Genomic DNA, 21370 nt, shown 5'->3' with positions numbered 1-21370 from the left:
ATCTGGATGTTTTGAGCATCACTGATGTTTAAGACGTCAGCGGCTAGGCAGAGTAGAACCAAACTGTTGGCTTTTCTACATATGAGAACCTTTTCTAGCTCCCGCGGGAACCTTTTGAAAGGTTCCACCTGAACGCTTTGTTCTTTGTTCTCACTGAAACGCAACATGAAAGCCAACATCTTGTACCATCCCTCCTCATAAGCTTCCGTTTCAAAGACAGGAAATGAGCGACGATCAGCCCGTCAGTGACCTTGTGACAAAATGTGGAACACTGTACGATAATTTGACGACTGTCCACTGATCTGCCGGAGTACCGGGTACACCGTGCTTTGGGTGTGATCCATATTCCTGCCTGCAGATGTACAGTAGGTGTTCTCTTCAGAGAGATTATCCACTGTCCTCTGGCAAAGGAGGAGGAATTAAATCCATTATTGGGGGCCTCTTCAGCCTGTAGCTGCGGGGGCAGAACCCAACCTGCATAAATAGAAGCTAATTTGCCTCTGTTGGAGGTTATAGAACCTTCATTAACGTCTGCCTGTCGATGTAATTGCACCCCTGGTCAAACTGACTCCGTCAGAACTGCGACCCACCACTACACTCCTTGCAAACCAGCCGTGCACATTTTTTTCCTTCCACCGCAGGTTTTTGTGTCACAGTGTTTGAGTCAGTGTGTCACCATGCTGGTTCCCTAATGCTCTTCTGGGAATGGAACTGTCCACCTTGTGCAACAGGGGTTTTATACCTCATCTAAAAGCCTGGAGAACAAAGCAAAGCCTAGTAATGCGTGTAAAAGTGGCCTGATGAATGTTTCCTTTATTGATGCAGATTTCTTTTCCCTGCTGTGCTTCCCAAAAGCCGTGCCACCTCGTGATTAATGGAGCGTGGTCGTCTCCCCAGCACGACATCCACCTGCAGCAAAAGTGTGTTTCAACCCGTCTTAGTCACCAGCCGTCCTCATCTGAACCCTTTAACCTGGTTAAAACCTTTGTAAACTCGGACAGGCCAGATTGAAATGAGGTTTCTTGTGTATCACACTGAAAAATTCTCAAAGGGTAAAAGCATTAGGACACACTCGGCAGGCAGCGGCCGACCTTTCCAGCCTGGCTGCATCCTGACCTATTAAATAACAGGATTCTGATGAGGTCTCAAAATAATGAGCAAAAAACATCTTCCAAATGCCCATAACATGTTTTTCCTCTCGCCTCTCAGGATCAGCAGCAGGCATAATGGCTTGAAAGTGTAGGGGCTTTTAAGGCAGCTTTGTGCACGTTCCCATGCGCTTTTTTCCTCCACTAGCATTACATATTAGGCTACTTTAGTTTCAGATATGTTCCGTATCAGTATAATCAACCATCACGACAGACCAGGTCACTGCTTATGTAATCCACCTGTCAAAAAGAGCCCATTGATGCTTCTTTTCTCATTCTGCTGTGTTTGAGGACAAAAAATCATTTTCATTTTTTATTTCCACGCCTCCACCTGTACAGCTATGAAGGGTAGGAACTAGGGTTTCTCCTTTTTAGGGCTCATGAAGGCTGACCTTAGAGTGTGCCAGGCTACAGAGTTGAATGTCAACCAGGCGACCTCACAACAACTTGTTGACTTGTTGATGATGAACCAGTCTCTTTTGGGTAGAAAGCATCTATTTAACATCATTTTCCGTGTTAACGCTGACCAATAAAAATTCACTTTGTGTGTGTGTGTTCTCATATAAGCGACATAGTGAGGACCAAGATAAACAATCCACCGAATGAGGACATTGTGTCTGGTCTACACAACTTTAATGGTCTGCTTTTAGGTCCTTGGTTTTCAGGTTACAGCTATAAATGGGTTCAGGCTTAGGTTAGCTTTAGCTTTAAGAGCTGAGGAATAAATCACATCAATAAAAGCAAGACATGAAAGTCTGTTTGCCCTTTCTGACATCCCTGTTCTCTGGAGGCCAGGACGACTGTAGCATCTCCCCATTTTATGAGATTCTATTATTTAAAGGCTTTTGCTCAGCAGCTTGGCTAAAGGCCCATCGAACCTTGAATATCTGATTTTAAACCCAGGAGCCTGAAGAGCCTCAGAGGCCCCGGAAGTATGAGAGAAATAAACAGTGGAATTGAGTCTCCCTTGTCGTTGTTTGGTGGAACTCATGTGATTAAATTCAGTTCTCATGAACAAACTTGGACAATTCTACCGCAACAGAAGCTGCATGGCTGTTAATAATTAATGACACTGCAGAACCGTCCAAGCTATGAGAGTCCAACTATTCCAAAACAGTGGGGAAGTGTAAATTAAAAACCTTTCATCGAAGAAATGACCTTTATTTAAGATATTTTCAATCATGGGGGATTGAAAATAAATGCAAAGATCAACAAGGAAATGACGAAAACAACATTTAGTGTGTTTCTGCGATATCCACCACATCAATACATCATCGGATATATTTGGAAATAAGCACATGCACGTCGCATCTAAAGCAAAAGAAGTTCACACCAACAGATTATTGTGTTCTACTTTTTTTCAAGCACAGCTGAATATACAGAAAAGCTCAGAAGCGATGCAGCAGAATGACAAAACACCGAAACGCTGCACAAATGTTCTCACCTTGTGAAATATATTCAAAAACGAGACTGAAAACAAGTGAATTCCTGAAAAAGACCAAATTTACAACTATGGATCCTCCATGTTGAGGGAGGGGGAGGAGTGTCGCGCATTAACACTGAAATGTTTGCCTTTGTAAGCTGTTTGCTGAAAATTTAAAGGTCAAAACATCTAATTTCGACCTTACACTTTTAGTCTATTTTATTAAAAAAAAGTGTCTGTCAAGATTGTCTTCAGGTGCTACACAAGATCCTGGAGCCTGAGCCCTTTTTAACTTGGTTCTAAGATAATCGTATCACCATGCGTGCACCCAAATTCAGCTCTGATTTTTTGGTGGAAAGGCAGATAATTAGTGTTCGTTATAGAGGAAACGCAAATATGGCTCCAAATGTATATCTGCACACATAAATCTCCCTTTTGGAGTGGATTTGATTTTCTGTTCGTTCTGCTAGTTTTCTGGTAATTTTGCTTTTTTGCGGGTTTGTTGGAATAATAACAATCTTGATGGGTTTTGTTGAATGAAAGATGTCTCAGAAACTTCATATGTACAGTATATATATATATTAAAGGAAACAGGTACATTGATATGTGTGTTGTTTCACATTTGCATGGTTCCCAAGAGAAACAGAACGTGCACAATAGCATGCTAACATCAATTATATCTTGCATCAAAAAGTATATATATATTTTTTTTTTTAATTTATAATTGACTTAAAACTGGCAGAGGTTCTTCAAACATAAGCCTATTTTCCCCTGAAATGTTGCCAAATACCCTTCGTAATGTTTTAAAACCTTTTCTCCTTTTTGAGAAAAATGGAATAAAAGCAATTTAGCCGTTTCCCTGGGCGACAGCCTAGCTGAGATTGGATCCAATCTGTCCTGTGTGTTCAGATTATACCCACGATGAATGAATAATTGTTTAAATCGCTACGTGTGGACAGAGTCTACAATGATTTGCAATCAGCACTGACATCTGAAATAAAAGCATTACTTTGTTCATGTGCTCCTTATTTCAGAAAATCACCGTTTTCCTCCGACAAAAGATTCTCGGGTGAGGAGAACTATGCAGTAATCTCCTCCTGTCATGTTCCTTTGGATTCCCATCCTAATCAGAAAATAGGCTTTGGCCCTCTGTGGGGCATTAAAGAGGGCCCTCGTGCACGTGTCTGAGTGAATGCAGATGCTCCTGATGTGGAGGTCAAGAGTCTGTTGACCACACAGATGAGTTCTCCTCAGGGCCGAGCCGGCGACACAATCAACCATCACTGTTTTGTCCTCCATATGAAAGGTTGGAAGTCTCACCAGAGTATAGAATGATATATTTTCTCCAACGTAAAGCGTCTTTTTTTAATTTCATAGCGGACAAATGCAGGAAATATTGAGGCAAGGTTGTTAACTCCCCCGTTACAAAGATGGCTACATGAGGAACAAGCTTACATTTTCTTTGCATCCTTTTCTTTGGGGTATTTTAGCCTTAAAAAGCTCCAATGAAGCCAGAATTCATGGCAAATATATCATTTATACCAGTGTTCACACACCATTGAACCCTACGGTGACCAACCAACTGAAGCCACTTTAGCATCATTTAAATAAAACCATCTTGACTGGCTTTATGTGCTCATTCATGACCTTTGCAAGATTTATTTTACTATCCTAACCTGCATATTAAAGCTAACAGACTGCCCAGCACCACAAAATGTCAATAATGTCTGAATAATCTCTCATTACGAGGGCAGTTCCTGTGTTTTCTTTTCTTTTTCTTCTCAAAACCTCCTCTATTTTGGGTTTAAAGAGCATCGTCGGGGACCTCAACTTTAACAAAACTGCCGAATTCTTCGGTGTGATGCCACCAACAGCCACCAGGGTGAGTTTCTCCACGCCTCAAACGTTGGTGCAGTTGGTGGAGGGCGGGGTGTCTGCCTTGCTGCGCATCTCCTTGATGTCCTTGAGGAGCGAGTTGCTGGTGCTGAGCTGACAGCGGAACACCTGCTTGTAGGCCTTGCGGAAGTTCTCCGACAGGAAAGCGTAGATGACGGGGTTGACGGACGAGTTGCTGTATGCCAAGCAGTGGGCGGCGATCCGGAGCACGAAGGAGGCCTGGTTGAGCGGGAAGGTCCCGAACTCGACCCACAGGTGGACCACGTGGTGAGGCAGCCAGGAGAGGCAGAAAACCACCACCACCACCAGGACCGTCTGAGCCGTCTGGGGGACACAAAGAGGCAGCGTTCATTCAACTTGGCTTAATTTAAGCAGCATCGCTTTCAGTGAAGATTGTTCCTTACAGAAGCAGGAAGGCAACAGTGGCAGAAAACAACTGCCTTATAACAGGAAGGAACCTTTAGTAGGACCATCCATATATAAGGAGGAGGAGAGGTAGTGCAGAGAGAGAGGAAAGACTTTTACGCAGCAGATCCACCAAACGATGAGATGATGAGATAATGAAGCCACTCGTCCACCCATGGGGGGTTTAAAGGTTTACATAGCACGTTAATGTCAAAAACTGGCGGTTCAGCTTCTGAACGTAGCAGGTCGGGAAAAAAAACGGCAACTTTGACTTCACCATGTTTAACTGAGTGCTTCTGCTGCCCCTCTGTTGAATTAATGTGATACATGTGCCCATATACACCCACACGCCTCCTCATGTGAGTAACTGAGGATGGATCTGATAGCGGTAGTAAGACAGGCAGCACAATTCAAAATGTACTCACAAACATGGTTTACAGCAAAGCTTTTCAGACACAGGCTTGATAAATCGTCATGGCAACCTGTTGTCCAATTTCAAGCAAACACTGGCTGCTGCTCCTGGAGGGCATGAAACTAACAGCACCACGCTGGTTGTGTTTGTTCCAACACAGTGAAATGGTGAAATATTAAGCAGGGAAATCTTTCCCGGCCGGCTGAGCCCGTACACGAGGTTTGGACAGAGAAGCTCGCATTTTTCCGGATGGATTTACGAGCCAGCCAACGAGGACTGACGAGATAAAGCTGAGCTAGGAAGGAAAGAAATGGGGAAACGCACGAGTTCACGGGTTGACTGTTCCAATAATTGAATCATAAGAGGGCATCTTTCCAGGACTTTGATGTTATGAAACAGTTGATCAAATCCGATATGAAGGTTCCCCACTGACATCAATCATACACAAAAAATAACACATAATTTATACATTAAAACTCTGAAACTGAAGTGAAAATGGCCCCAGTGGCTGCAGTGCTGGACAGGCCTACATCTTTTGATATACAGACAGCTGAGAAGGAAGCATATTGAATTTGAACTGTCAATATTAGCCCCACACACACACACACACACACACACGCACGCACACACACACACACAGAAGTCCGGACATGGTTCCCACAGTCCCACTATTTGAACTAATATAAATCCGCCATCACCTCAAACAGAACCAATAACCAATAAGGTTCACCGTCCACCTCTCCTTCTCTACACCAGAGAACGTAACCAGTGGACCGTTCATTTACTTTACTTACTCCTCCATTAGAGCTTGATGACCTCGCTAGATTGGTGCATATCTCACAAGGCGCCAGCTCCTTCAATTTGTTGCTAATTTGTTTGTGCCGAGGTTCGGAGCAGCTCCATTTGACCAGGACGCATTGCAGCCAGAGGCAGTCGGATTCAAAAGAGGGTCCAGCTGACATGAGACATGAGAGCTGACACCCAGAGGAAGCACAAGGGTAAAACAAGATGGCCGATGGTGATGTTCTATGTGTTAAAAGACTAAATATGTGACTAATTCTTAAAGGTACAGCGAACAGTTAAACTTAGTCAAAGTATGTTTTCACCATTTTATCACTTTACCCGTCATATTTTGCTTTTACCACCACTTCAGTCCCTTTACTGGGATCCAGAGCTGGAGCTGCTGGTTCCAAATATGATCACTAAATACCACTAACCTGAGTGGCCGCAACGGAGGTACGAAACAAAGGTTTTTAGGTTGATCTCAGACCCCTTTGCTCAACTTCCCCTTGATACTATGAACCCAAATTGCCCCTCCAGCTGCATCTCTGCAGTATGAATGACTGTGATTGGTTATTTGGCCTGATGACCATGTGTCAGCCTGTGAAGTAGCTTCCGTTATCTGTGTGCGTGTGTGTGTGTGTGTGTGAGTGTGTGTGTGTGTGTGTGTGAGAGAGAGAGAGAGAGCACACACTTGTAATTGAGTATGTTTTGAGTTCGAAAATGTGCCCTTTACCAGCATTTTGACATTTTTAACCCCTCGTTCAACTTTAAAGTTCAATTGCAAAAGTGATTATTTGCCAATTAAAATAAATTCTAATCTGCAACATTCCTCTGAATGTGAAGCAGCAGCTCCGAAACTCCTAAAGTCAACAATTGTTCATCTTTTCTTGTATCCAAACACACCATAAGGGAGGGAAAGATTAATATTGAACTGGATTTCCACATATCCCCCCCCCCCCCCCCCCGCTACATTAAGGAAGATTTACTGTTAATGTTTTTCTTTTTGTTTTGAGTTCTCCCTTTTCTCTTTCCCACACTGGACCCCACAAGGTCAGAAGATTTCTGTGAGGGTGAGTGGTTGGGGGTGAGTTTCCCAACACAGCGGATCTCAACTCGCTCTTCCCAGCTGACACTTGGGTTATATTTCACAGGCTGAACACACACACACACACACACACACACACACACACACACACACAGTTTGGCCATTTCATACTTCATCTGAACCAATTTCCACCTGATTTCCACCAAGCACACTCGAGTTCCTTTGCTGGATTGTCACACTCTAGTGGCCTTCAGTTCTCAACGTGGGCACGTGGCCAGTTTCACAATGGTCAGTGCAGCTAACGTATGGAAAGAAATATCCGTCTCACATGAACAGCTCTTTACAAGCGTGTTCACGGTGATTTATGGTGGGTTGCTTTGTCGCTGCAGTGTGTGACTGTGTGAACAACACAGGAGGCCTGGTTAGCGTGCGTATTGATAACCGGGTTGATTGCATCAGTAGAACATGCAGCATTCAGTGTTGCTCATGTGACAGCAGAATCAACTGCCAACACAAAGCAGCAGGTAAGACGCACACACCATAATTTAGCATCTCCAGCCCTTATTTTAGCTGTTTACTCTGTTCTGTAAAGACCTGAAATTAACCCCAGCATCTTCCTTGATTCAGCGGGAATTCAGGAACTCAAGTGAAATCTTTCTTGCGGCTCCTTTAAAGGTTCTCAAACTCACCAACAAGAGTCCAAGTCCTCTCTCTCTCTCTCTCTCTGACAACCCAAGCCATCCAGTTCCCTTTACCACTTGGAATTCTGCCCCTGCTGGCCGAGATCACAGCTTTACAGAAGAACAGTCATCAAAATGAACTGCAGCTCCCAGGAGTTCCTCAGGGTTATGTGCTTGTTCCTCTGCAGTTCATGAATCACATCACGCTGGCTTAAATATAGATGTAAGCTCCATCCTGACGACTTCCCTCACATCTTCTGAAGTGTCAGGTTGGACAGCAGCAACAATGTGTCCTTTCTGTCAGTCTCCTGCTCCATCTACAGTAATCTTTGGTGCATACAGACCCTCTCACCCACATCACTGCCTCCAAACATGCTGTATCCAAGATAATGCCACCTCTACTGCATACAGATTACACCATCCTGAAGTTTTTCACTGATGTGAGGAACTTTGCATATGCCGGTGTCCTGACGCTGATTCCATCAGGATCTACCACCGTATTGTCATTTTTTCCTTTATTATATTGAAGCATCCAAGACTTTTTTGAGTAACTCAAAGTTTAACAAATCAATAGGTTCAAAACGGGATGATTAAAAGATCTGTGCTAAGAAATAAAAGGGTTCTCAAAGAGACACGTCAGCATTCAAAAACCCGGCGAGGAAATGAGCCATTATAAAATCACAAGTTCCTTCATTCCACTGATTGAGTCATCAGCCGATTAGTTCACATTTTCAGTCTCTTCCTGTAAAGTTCCAAGAGGGGGAAAAAAATAAAACAAAAGCAGAGACACGTTCCGGTGCCGTGTGCCTGAGAGCTGAACTGACTGATATTTCTCATCACTTGTAGCTGTTGCTGAGATTTATAAGCATGCACAAACAGCCTGTGTGGACATTAGTTATTCTTTAACAACAAATACCCTGCCAGGGTAATTTATGTATTAGAGGGTGTCTCTATATCACGCAGCTGCCTCAGCAGAGTTCAGCGGACCGGGAGAAATGATGACATGTCTGTAATGTGCACGCTCTTCTGGACGACCAGGTCGCGCAGCCAAAAGACAGAAACAGCCTGATAGGGTCTGGTGATCGTTGATGCATTAATATTGTTTATTGTAAGGGCATATAAACCTGGCTGGATTATTGTTCCTGCATGTTTTCCATTAATCAGAGACCTAAAATGAAGCAGGTGCTTATTCTGCTTGTGTTACTAATAACAGGCTATTTGGCAAACATGTGGCATCATCTCACACACACAATCAAGCAGGTTTACGTACCTTTTTCTTCGAAGCCTCTGACTTTTTGGACATATTTCGCAATTTTTTGTGCAAGTGGTTTAAAACCTGTAACAAAAATACAATTAAAACGGAATGAAAAACGTTTTTTTTTTCAGGATTATTAATTAATAAAGTCATGCCTCACCTTTGCATAACAGAATGTGATGAGCAGCAGGGGCAACACGTATCCAAACACAAATGTGCACACCACATAGACTTTCTTCTGGTTCTGGTCTGGCCACACTTCCCAGCAAAAGGTGTGGTTATCCAGCGTGTGGAAAATGTTCTGGTAGTACATGATGGGAGAGGCCATGGCCAGAGAGAGCACCCAGATCACCAACACCCCGATCAACGCGTGCCTGGCCACCCGGATGGAGGAGGACTTTCTGGAATGCACGATGGCGATGTACCGGTCCACGGACATGGCAGACAGGGTGAAGATACTCACCAGCATAGACACCGTGAAGAAATAGTGGATAAATTTGCAGATGAAGGCGCCCAGAACCCAGGTCGGCATCATGTAGATGGTCGACTGGAAAGGGATGCAGAAGAGCAGGTAGGAGAGGTCCGCGATGCTCAGGTTGAGGATGAATATATTGGTGGTGCTCCGCGGTTTGCCCGGCTTGTTCCGGGCCAGCACCGTGATCACCATGGAGTTTCCCAGCACTCCCAGCGTAAAGATCAGTCCGAACACCAGCAGCGTGATGAAATTATCCGTGCCGATCCCGAATAAAAGTTTCTGCCCCTCTTCCTCCGCCCTGCTGAGGTTCCACGGCTCTTCCATGAGCCACACGTTCTCTGTCAAGTTCATATCTGCTGTATTTTCCGCGTCAGATGAGCCTCAAACTTTGACAGACCGACCTATGGCAGCTCCGTCCCCCGCGGCTCAAGCTTCCTGGCACAGCTTTGTGACGCTCCTGTGATCCCTACATTCCTTTCACGCGTCTTCATGCCTGATTATAGTTGGGGAATCCAACACTTTATTCATAAACGTCACAAGAGTGATGAGGTGAATCCTCCGCGCGCGCCTCCGTGCCGCACTCGCTGCGCACCTGCCGCGTCTCCCTGTGCGCACCTGATACATCTGCGCACCGAACGCGCCGCTCCACTTCCCAGCTTCTCGCTGCGCCTGGATCTCTCCCCTCACGTTATAAAGGGGGGGCTGGCTTGTGCCGGTCACGTCAGCACAAGTATACCACCTCCCATTAAAATGGGGGGAAACAGAGCCTGTAACCGCAAGGTGAGCTCTTGGTGGTCGGTTTCTCCGTCACAGCTTTAAAATACATATATTGAAGGAGATTACAATGAAAATGAAATATGCCCCAAGGGTTATAGCTTATTTTGCTTATTTCCTGTCACCAAACAACAGTTACTTGTTTTCTCAGCACTTTAAGAAACAGAAACTGCAAAAAAGTCAGACCCTAGAGTTGATCCAGGGTTCTTATTACGTTTTAAACACAGTAATTCTAACATCTAACAAAATACAGATGTGTCCCCGCATGATCTGTCACCCTCTCACCCAGGAGAAATAAGTCTTCCAGCTCTTAATGAGAGGCCATCTGAGGTGATCTTTCCAGTGATTACACCGACAGGTATATCTCCCGAAGCATGAAGACTCAGATAACCAAGCTGCAGAGAAAATATCTAGTCTCAGGTTGTTTTTGACGTTGTTTTCCGATTATCTTTATATATTCGTAAAGAACCCGAACACTTCTCCGTTTATGTCTTTATTTTGTCATTTAAACTACTGAATTATTGATACAAGACTGAATTTCTGCATCTTGGGAGATCTTAAAAGATCTTTATGGTCACATTTGCTGCGATTTAAACTATATTCACCATATCTTTAGTGTTTTTCTTAATGTTTTTGGATCATGTGGTTTTAAACTTTCTGGAATTCGGAGGCATTTGGGTTGTCTGCATCACATTAATCTCTGGGGGAATTACTCTTCTGGGAGAAAAGTCATCTCCTTCATGTTAGCAGCTCCGCCTCCTTCAGTGTTCATATTTTGCTTTAGTTTGTGTCCCATTAGCTTCAGCTGTGGTAGAAATGAACGTTATCTTCTTGGAGCTGCAGAGGTGGTGAAAAGTATGGACGAGAATGCAGGAGGGAACAATTCACCATCCAGAGATGACTGGGATGAATGACAGGGCCAGACAGAAGAGTGGAGAGCACGTTCATCACCGCAAACATCTATCCATCTGGACCTGATCGGATTAAATGTAACCGCGCCATGATTGATATAAATGTTATTCAAAGGTCAGACACACAGCGGCGATCGATACCAGACCGGAGGAAGAGAAGCAGAGCTGGTGATTACAGCAGCGCGTGGAGCTTCCATTACCAACGCACGGTATCTCCTGTACTGCTGCTGACCTCTTGACCTGTGGGCATCTCTCACCTGGACACAGATGCTGCTTTGACTCTGAAACTGTATTTTCAGTCGTGATTTCGTCACATTTTGGAAAATGACCTGACATGTTCCAGCATATCATGATATTGAGGGGTGATTACAAGAACCAGTAACAGGACTGGATATCGGTCATGTGACAAAAGGGGCCACATTGGGTTTTGGTGGTTTGGCTCCACCCACCTACTTTAACCAGGAGCCAGATGAGTGTGACACTGACGCAAGTCCGATCGGATAAATCAGCGATAGTGATCGGAGAACAGTAGCCTAGAAACGGATGTTTATGGAATAAGAGTCTGAGGTCCAGTTGATGAACATTTAACAGTGGAGACATCAACTGCCATAATGCTTCAAAGCTTTATAAAGCGACATTTAACTGTCTAATTTCTAAAAAATAGCTACAACCAAGAAAGTACCATTTAGGGCTTGGATCCCCGACATCCACGTAGGTTCTCCCCAGTTCTCCATGACTTCTCTTTAGACTGGGCTGTTATTGATTATCAGTTCGTTGCCAACAGCCCTGCTAAATCACCGCTGACTGTGGTGCTAATTCCACCGGCATGTTTGGTGGAAATAATGAAAACTCACTGCTGGCTGATGTGATTTAGCAAAGCCCACAAAGGTTAAGCTCTGGGACGCATGAACAGATGGGGAGCATGCCTGAACCGGGAGTTTATTTACTAGTTCACTTTGCTGCAGCAGCTTGTATGGATTTCTTTCAACCAGATTAAAGAATACATAAATCAGGAATGTCAGTTTACGAACATCCCGTTGTTGGATCGGCACAAATCCTCTGTTTCGGAGATAAAGCGGGTCAATATAAAGCGATTATGCTTTACCATGTAGCTGAAATGGAAACACGGTGTAATAAAGTCTTTTGATTGCTTCCATTTGTCAGCAAAAGACAACGAGGAACGGCAGAAACTCCAGCTGGACCTTTAACCGACGGTGGCCATTTTGTCTAAAATCGGATAATTAGAATTGGGAATAGTGGATCCCTACATTCACACACAAGCCGTTTGGGGTGAGGCTTATCCTCCGTGTGAGGGGAGTCTCACTCATCCTTCTGTTGAGTTGTGATTAGAGGTGAAAGCAGGTGATGTTCAATATGCATCACTCTTTCTGGATCATCGGTCCCATGTTTGGAGACACTTTATTCCAGGCAAACATTCTATCTTTTCAGCAGACGGACAGTTGTTTTGAAAACGTCCTCAGGGACAGGGGTCACACTTCAAACCGTCTTTTCTTTAACCCTGAACCTTCCATTTGGATTTAAACGTCAGCGTTTGTAATATCTGAGGCAGCTCATGAATACAGACGCTTATATGTGAACCTCTCACATGCGGGGCCACTGTTGGTGGTACTAGCAGCTATTTCTCCGAGGCTTTACGTAACATTTTGTGATGTAAATCCATCTTTTTAGCTCTTCCATTTCGGCACTGATTGTGCGTGCGTAGGCTACACGCAGCGTTAGGAGTTGTGTTAAAATGCATCCAAAATGTTGCAAATGCGCCGGTCGCAGCAACACAAAAGCTAGCCGTCGCAGTGAAGATGAATTTGTGCATCATGAAAAATGAAACAGCTGAATTATGACTTCCAGCTGCCTCCACGTTTAGCTTCTGAACTCTGCTTGTGAGGACCCAGGAGGTTACCCCCTCCTTCTCCCAGGGTCATTAACATCTGCTAATTTCACGGTCGTGGCCGTAACTACCGGCTGAAGTGCTCCGCGGCCTGATGTCTGGTGCAGGGACTTTGCAGACTGTTTGCTGAAGGTTGTCAGAGCAAAATTCTGAGATTCAGCCTGATAATAGATGAAAAGTAGGAATATCAATAAAGATGCTTCAACGGGACGCTTCCTCTCTGACAGCTGCATTGATTAGTAATTCTTTTTCATCTACCGCATCACAAATCTCACCAGTGATTCATGCCGAGCGTGATACTCCTCTAATCTTTCTTCTTTTTTGGACTTTAGCATCGTTCTCCTGATAGTTATAAACATCAAACCTTGATAGAAGATGTAAAATAACAGAAGCGATGTGAATAAATGAACCTTTATCAGACAAAGAAATACCGGTAACTGCCAGGCTCCAAAAAGATTCAGTTAAGGAGACAAAAACAAAGGAATCTGGAAAGCTTTGCAGCTTAACAACAGCGCTCGGCACCTAAGAAAGGTGGATATCTCTAAATAAGCTTCACAGGCACTTTTCAAATCGCAGACTTTTCAAATTGAACCTGAGCAAATCCAAGATGCCATTTGCCCCTTGCGGGTTCGTGCAGGAGTTGACCAGAAGTCTTGATGACGCAGAAGTGGAAGATCTTCAATCTGCATCTAAATGAAGCCGCCTCCCCTCGGCGAGTCAATCCCGCTTGAGTGCTTTCAATCAAGCTAATTATGTTCCAGACAAATAGGGATGAGAGCGAGACACCTGGATTTATTTCCAGGGAGTCACCCCACCAAAGCACGGAAGCAATACATAAAAACATGAAATTACGAGGATGCGACCGCTTCGGGTGGATAATTTGCCATCTGTCTCCCGTCTGCGTCTGTTTCCAGTTAATGTGCGATGATGAGAGCAACTTCTTGTTTTGAGGGAAATATGACCCTCTGACACCCCAAACATAGGCGAGCAATTCCCCCCTCCCCCATCGTACTGGTCTCTGGTGTTTTAGGCCCATTACCTCAGTTCAGACCCATTTCCATGACAACCTGTTTGCCAAAATCAGCCCAGGCTCAAAAATAATTGGTTAGTATCATATCACAAATTATTCCAAAGTCATTTTTATAGTGGCGCTCTGTTCTGGGATGATTGGCACCGCCGCTGCTCCCCCGTGACCCCCACCAACAGCGTCAGGGGCTCTGGATTGAACCCGGGCCCTAAGGATGGATGATCAGCGCTGATTTGATTTCTAACCACATCATCACGTTACATCATCAGACGTGATCGTTGTTACCGAGGACTGTTGAGTCATGATTGGGGAGGATTGGTGAGAGCCCAGGAGGAGTCAGCACGACCGGTCACCAGTCCATCAATAATAGTTTTTACAGGCATTTAATCTTTGCTGGCTCACCGAATGCAGATTTGACAATGCTAGCATGCTAACACGGGCGTTGCGGGTGAGGGGGTGTGTGTGTTACAGTTATATGAGCAATTGAACTTTATTTATAAATCACCTGTTACCATCGAGGTTATGCAGAGGCTGTGATGGACGTTTTGGTGTGGATGGAACCTTTGATTCATGGACCTGCGTCAGGGTGATTTCAGTTAAGTATTTTGTTGTTCTGGGATGAAAACAGAAGGTTTCCGAGGCTCTTGAGCAATTTTTCATCAGCAAACAGCCTCATTTAATGTGACCACACAGCTCACAGATGCAGCCGGTTCACCCCTTATGGGATGTGTTGGAGTTTAATATAAGGCAAGGGTCCTTCTTGAAAACGGGAATGTTTTAAAATCAGATTCCGTCCTTATGAAGCCTTATGAAGGCTGTTTTCTCTGATGTTCAGATGAGAAGCTCGCGGCTTTATCACACAGGAAAAAACAACAAGCATGTGCAATGTTTGTCGGTGTTATCGCTCACAAATTTATTTGATTTTATTCCAGTGCAGCAACTGAGAGATTACGGTTCAGTCGGCCCCCGGTGACAGGAAACACACGGCCGGTTGCAAATGAGAGATCCTTGCTTGGCTGGTTGGAACAGATGCCAGAACATCGTTAGCAGGTCGAAAAGACACGCTGAGTGCCACTCACAGGGAGAAGCAAAAGCAGCAGCGTAGACGCAGGAGCCCATCTGGAGCGCTGTGGAAGGAAGCCAAAAGCATCGTTTGGAACCAGGCCTGTGGCCACGGAGTGTGCGGTGCTGTCAGTAGCTACGGCTATTACGTAATCTACATACGTCTGTACTTCCTGATATGCTAAACCAGGCTCACGCGTGTTTGCACATACTTTAGCAGACAGAGCTTGGACCAGAAGCAGCGGAGGGCAGAGGAACACTGGACCGAGCAGCGCACGGGTCAGACATAAGATGGGGAGAAATGTGCGACCAAAACAGGCTCCGAAATCAGGGCCACGTGGAAAATGTTTACATGGAAGAAAATGTTTATGTGGCCTGAATGGTCTGGTGCTGGACTCTAAACAGGAAGTAGAAACAGCTGAGATGTCTCACTGTGGCACCATCAGAGGCGCCGTTTGCTAACAACAACTTCATTTAGGGTTTCAATACGGGCGTTGGGGGGGGTCGCTGCGTCCGCCATCGTCAACAATATTTCAGAGATCGGACCTGTGGTTTCTAATAAGAGCGGTGATGAAAAACATAATCATCAGCTGTCAGTGGGGGCGAATCCCCGCAGCTCCGGAGAATAAGACAGGAAATTAAGTCAAGGCGAACTCTTCTAGCAGTAAATGCACAAGGCAGAATTGAAACCTTTAGGGATTATCTCTTACGAAAAAAACATCTCCATGCGGTTTGCATGCATGTTCCCACTTACTCGCCGTGCACATGCACGGACGAGCACCAACCTGCCCTTTTAGCCCGCATTTCTCGGCGACGCGAGAGCCGCATTCCGCCCCACCCCTCACAATCATCACCATCACCGCTGAGCCCGAATCAGGAAGCGCCGAGACGCGTCGTTTTCGTTCCCTTTCCTCCTTATATTCGGGTTCTGAGGGCGCGGAGACCCCGCTGCGCACACGCACGGGGGGAGCACAGGGGGCGACGATTGCCGATGCTGTTGACGACCTTCGCCGACCGAAGACGACGCTCGGGTCCATCCAGCTCGACGCTCGGCTGTGGATGCGATTGACGGGGACGAGACGGAGAAGGGTACGTGCGCAAGCCCCCGTAAACAGAACACTCACCTTGAGGGAGGGGGGCAGTGTGTTTTTTACCTTTCATATCGCTCGACTGTCCCATTTTCAGTCGCGATAGTAGCCGAAATAAGAAGCGCTGCGATTTGTTTACGGTGCCAACGCGACGTTTCGCAACCCGCGCGAGCGGCGTGCTAAAGACATACGCTTTATCCCCCCCCGGAACTGTGCCGAACTACCCAGAACCTCGTTTTTACTGTAGGTAAATAAGCTCTGCTTCCAGCTGACTGTCAGCAGATTTGTCATGTGTAGTGACAGCAGCGCCCCCTCCCCCTCCACCTCCCCCACCACAACAACCAGAACCAGCTCTCCGACGCGTACTCGGTTAACTTTTCAAGCATTTCAGGGTTCGTTTACGCTTTCCTCGCTCCCACAACCCGGTCCACGGAGACACCGTGTTCGGTTTGACTCACTGCACACCCGCCCTTCAATCGGCGTGCACACTGGCAGCCATACGAGGGGATATTATTGTGAAATCGAGCAATTAGTCATGGCCGCCACGTCGAAGCATAGCAGAAGGGGCCAGGGATCAGCAGGAACACGAGGATTGCGGAGGTATTATCAATGTAATGAAGCTTCCGATCTCATTAGGAGGCATTAAAATCTCATTTCTAGCCTAAACACAAGTTGTGGGAGGCATGGCACAAGCTCAGCTTTAATTTGGAGTCTTGCCCACTCGCCTGTTGCCATGAACGGTCTTGTAAATGAAAATGCATCGTGTTAGCAATGCTGGCTCATGGGTGATTTACATTTACTCAAATGGTTTGTGTGTTCCAAGCACTTTCTTTAGACCGGTATCCTCACAGTCCCCAACAGGCCCCGTAAACGGAGGCTCCAACCTGTTGCAATGTGACAGTTTATGCAAATGCCGCAGCTCTTTGCTGCCACGCTGTTTTGATTCATAAAGATTAAAATAGGAACTCATTTGTTGAATAGACTGTGCAGCCCAGGTATTTAGCATAGGTGTGTGCTCCCTTTCCTACATACATGTTACATTTGTGCGGAGACGTGAGAGCACATCCCGTCACCGTGTCACTTTAACACGGCTCTGGCCTCTGGCCTCTGGACCTGACCCAACCAAACCCTGGCTTTCCCTTCACCAGATATGAGATGAGTTTCATCCTCTGTGTCGGCTCTACATTATGGAATAACGTCATTGAATGGGGGGTTTGTGCGTGAGCATCCAGCAAACTGCTCCCTGTATTTATGCTCATACCAGATTCCATAGCTGGAATTCCAACAGCTCAACCTTTACGTCGCCTCTCTGGGAGATTCCAATTGCCTGGGACTACCTGTGCAGGGACTAGCAAAGCCCTGCGTTTCTCTGGGACCGCACGAGTTCACTTTCAAGCGTCAATCATCCCCAAATGCGTCACTAATTAAAAATTTCCTCGTGCCAGGATTTGGAAATGTTCCGTCTCACTTGGCCAACGCTGCGTCCGCCCCCTCCGTCTGCAACACTCAGGTGATAAAGTTGAGGTTAGCTCACTTCCTTGCTGTTGCGCTCACAAACTTCCTGTCGTTTCTCACTTCCCCTCGGGTCTGTAAGTTCTGTCAGTTCCTGCCAGGCGTGATGAGTAACCACCTGCTAACAAACCTGGTGACTGCGTGAGAGTGCCGCCGTGGGTGTGGTGCCACCCGTCATCAAGGTGTGGGACTTTCATACCAATATTTGCAGGGGGCCTGGGCTTGTCGTCACTTTGGAAGGTTTCCTGTGCAAACAAACGCGATGAATCTGTTTCTCTCCACTAGTTGTAATTATGTTGCCTCCAGGGTGAGAGAACAGTTAAACATCAATTACTACTATCTCCAGGTGGGCATTGCTTGTGCATCTTCATTAAGGTTAATTGGGTTTATGCTTTGTCACTCTGGGCTGCGAGGGCCCCCCTGGGGCGAGAGCAGGGCGTGCGCGTGCATCAAGAGCAGCAAAAGCTTGCATACTTGCTTCCATGAGTGTTATTTTTCCCTGAGAGCCATATGTGCACTTTTAGGAGGGAAGCCTGGGAGTGAATTTCAAAGAAAGTTGTGCCAGGTAACAACTGTGAGCCTGCAAAAACGCTCTGACGTTTCACGCGGTTGCATTTCTTTTTTTCGGGAGGAAGCTCTGAACGCGGCGACCCCGATGATTCAGATGGGCAGTTGGTGCCCGCAGGCGAAAGATGCTTCCCCGTGGGACCGAGCCGCCGAGCTGCCAAGAGTCCGGCCTCACTCGTCGGAGCACAGTTCCGACGATTGAGTCACGGCTTTGATCCTCGGACTGATAGTTTGTGACGTGTCGCCCAGCGCGGCCCCCATCTGGCCCAGAGGGACGCCAAACGCTGCAGCCTGGTGTTAACAGCTGAACTCTGCATCGCTGCTGTCGAACAAACCCCAGTTGTCGTCGTTTGTTTTTAATGTGGCTGCACGTTGTTTGTTTTGAACCTGTGATCTGGGTAAACCCCTGTTTTAAGATCACTGGTAATGGTCTAAGTGATTGGTTACCTGTGTGTTTACCTCTTGTTTAGGTTGACAAAATGGAAATGATCTTTCTGCTCTTAGTAAAATAATTGTAGGCTTCACGTGCAACCATGCGCGCCTACAGTATTGAGCTTAGAGGGTTAATCAATGACCCCCGAGTGCGGCTGATTAATTATTAGAGCATGAGAAAAGATTTGTTCAGCACTTCAGATTGCACAGGCACGGCTGCTCAACAGGCCGACCGTACTGTACGGGGGAGGGGGAGCGGCTCTCTCGTTTGCTCTGCTGATGATGTGAGGTTAACCCTGAGCAGACACGAAAGGCGTCCAGAGAAACTGAAATGGCTTCATTTATTTCTTCGTTTTGTTTGAATAAAACAACAGTGACTCCCGTGAGCGTCCGCCCGCGCGCAGCTGCAAGGCTAGCAACCACAGCGGGCTGAGTCGTGCGACCGTGCCCAGAACAGATATTTCTTTTCGTCCGCTGGCCCGTAAAAAGTTCTGATTTTTGTGAAAAGAAACCTTCGTTGAGATGAGAGGAGCAGCATCAGAATGTGGAGAAGGCTGGTTGCACCAGCTCACCCTCATCACTGGACAGATGCCTTCGCTCCGGGACAGATGTTGGCCTTTGACCTGGGCTCTCATGCCAGCAACAGATTGCCCCCTCAGGCCTGAGTTGCTGTTCCTGCTGAGCAGAGCCATGTCGCTGGGTTAGACGGAGGGAGCAGCCGGTAAAGGAGCTCTTGTGACGAGCTCCCTGAGACGACGGGACCGAGCTGCGCAAACACACTCCAGCTGTTTAGAGCCTAAGTGGTCGACTGAAGAATGTGTTTGTCAGCACGTTGTGCGGCAGTACAGCCCGCTTATCCAGTCCAACACATGCTGAGGCGACTGTACATTATCTTCAGTACATGTCTCTCAACTTCCTGTTGCTGGATGCTGGAATTCTTTGCTGATCCTTGAATGACAGAAAATAGCCCAGGTGGACCAAGTACACGTTCTGCCCCAATGGCAGCAGGTGCAGAGAGAAAAGGTCCAAAATTAGAGCTCTGCAGGACCCCATGAGAAAGAGGGCCCGGAAAGGATGAAAATTCCCAAAAGTGCACAGAAAAACGACCTCATGACTGTGCCCCCCCCCCCCCCCCTCCCTCCAAGATGAGATGGAATAACGATGGATCTGTGAATGGGTTATTATTCCTCTGGTTCTTGATTGACAGCTGCCTCTGTGGACCTATTGACCTCTGACCCATTTTTAATCCCAAAACGAAGCTAAAGTCAGTTTCAATCCCAGAAGGTTGTTTTCCATCTCCAGCTGTGGGAAAGTTGATGTGAAACTCTTCTTCAGAAAATGCAGTTGGGAAATGGGTGGATGCCTAAAGATGGACGGCTGGATTCTCTTCACCAGACGGAACACTTTGATAAACAGCCTTCGCAGGGGATCAAAACAGTTTTCCCTCCTCTCTCCCGCTCCGCCTATTTCACGAGCGGTGTTTGTTTGTGAGGCGGCTGCTGCCAGTCTGTGTCGCGCTGTTGTTCAGACGCCCCCTCCCCGCCGTTTATGTGAAAGTATCCTTGAGTGAAATACCAAACCACAAATTCTCCATAAAACTGGGTCTGACTCCATCCTGACCCTCTTGGGAGGGTGTCACCATGTGAAGAGGCATGTGTGGACTTTAGCCAAAGATGATCCATTTAATTAGCGTCTGAATACTTAGCAATTTAAACTAACAACACGAGGTAGTTGCACAGTTTCAAGTTGGTAGTGGCCTACTTCTCCTCCATAAACGTCTAAAAATGTCTTGGTTTGGGAATGAAATGTCTCTGGTAATGGCCGCCTGAGACACACAGATTATTACGAGCCTGACCTACTTGACGACCAAAGGCAAATGTATGACGACGTACTTAAACATCTCTCCCAATTAATGACGCAACTCTGTCAGGAAGTGCAAAAGAGGGCTTTTTGACATTAGGGTGTGTGTTTGTGTACATGGAAAATAAACAAGTTTATTTTTATATGAAGTAGCGCAGGAGGTTTAATTGCAGTCCCTGATCTCCCAAACACACACACACACACGTTTGTTGTTCTATCTTGGTGCAGACTTCCTGCTTTTACCTCAACCCTCATAGTTGTAGGACCAACAAAAATGTCCTTATGTATTAAAAGGTCCTTGTTTCTTGCATGCTGGTCCCCACACGCACAGGCTGTTGTGCCATGATTTTTTTCCCCGCATCCTCACAGGATTTCAGCTCTGATTACGTAACATCCCATAGTAAAACTTGCTGCGAGGTCTCAGTGATTGCTCCCGACGTTGCCATACTTGCACGCTCACGTAGCCCCTGGAGAAAAGCCCCTTTTCAGACATTTTTATATAAACTTTATCTACGTACCCATTGTTTATGTGGCTTTTTTTGGCATCTTGAAAAGCATCTTTGATTTATTTATTTTTTTCTCATTTTCTCATTAGCGCAGGTGTTAACATAGCCAGCTAACCCGGCTTGCTCGCTGCTGTTAGCTACCCGCTCGACTTGTCGGTTAAGCTTCCACCCCGAGTAATTCACGCAATAACCCCACGAGGGTT

At 46.1% G+C, this 21370-nt stretch overlaps 2 protein-coding genes and 1 long non-coding RNA gene across 4 annotated transcripts in view; 1 reads left to right on the top strand and 2 right to left on the bottom strand.

The window, feature by feature from the left end:
- Positions 1–2288: 2288 nt before the first annotated feature.
- Positions 2289–10202, bottom strand: galr1a (galanin receptor 1a). The gene is made up of 3 exons (XM_057046505.1): positions 9208–10202; positions 9063–9128; positions 2289–4791 (listed from the first exon to the last, which is right to left on the bottom strand). The coding sequence occupies exons 1-3, from the start codon at positions 9871–9873 to the stop codon at positions 4471–4473; spliced, it is 1053 nt and encodes a 350-aa protein (XP_056902485.1). The 5' UTR covers positions 9874–10202; the 3' UTR covers positions 2289–4470.
- Positions 10203–15023: 4821 nt separating this feature from the next.
- On the bottom strand, positions 15024–16808 carry LOC130533239 (uncharacterized). Its single transcript, XR_008952510.1, has 2 exons — positions 16357–16808; positions 15024–15267 (listed from the first exon to the last, which is right to left on the bottom strand). It is a non-coding gene; the product is annotated as an uncharacterized LOC130533239 (long non-coding RNA).
- The window catches only part of LOC130533235 (myelin basic protein-like), a 21763-nt gene continuing 16347 nt past the window's right edge, over positions 15955–21370 (top strand). Inside the window, exon 1 of one of the 2 annotated variants that reach the window (XM_057046507.1) lies at positions 15955–16291. In XM_057046507.1, the coding sequence (XP_056902487.1) occupies positions 15968–16291 (324 nt within the window). In that variant the 5' untranslated portion in view covers positions 15955–15967. The remainder of the gene's footprint in view (positions 16292–21370) is intronic. The other variant, XM_057046506.1, reaches the window with a different exon arrangement.

This window comes from Takifugu flavidus, chromosome 10 (assembly GCF_003711565.1).
Source record: "Takifugu flavidus isolate HTHZ2018 chromosome 10, ASM371156v2, whole genome shotgun sequence".
Taxonomy (NCBI): Eukaryota; Metazoa; Chordata; class Actinopteri; order Tetraodontiformes; family Tetraodontidae; genus Takifugu; species Takifugu flavidus.
The sequence above is the reverse complement of the archived record's forward strand: the minus strand, read 5'-3'. Positions and strand labels throughout refer to the sequence as shown.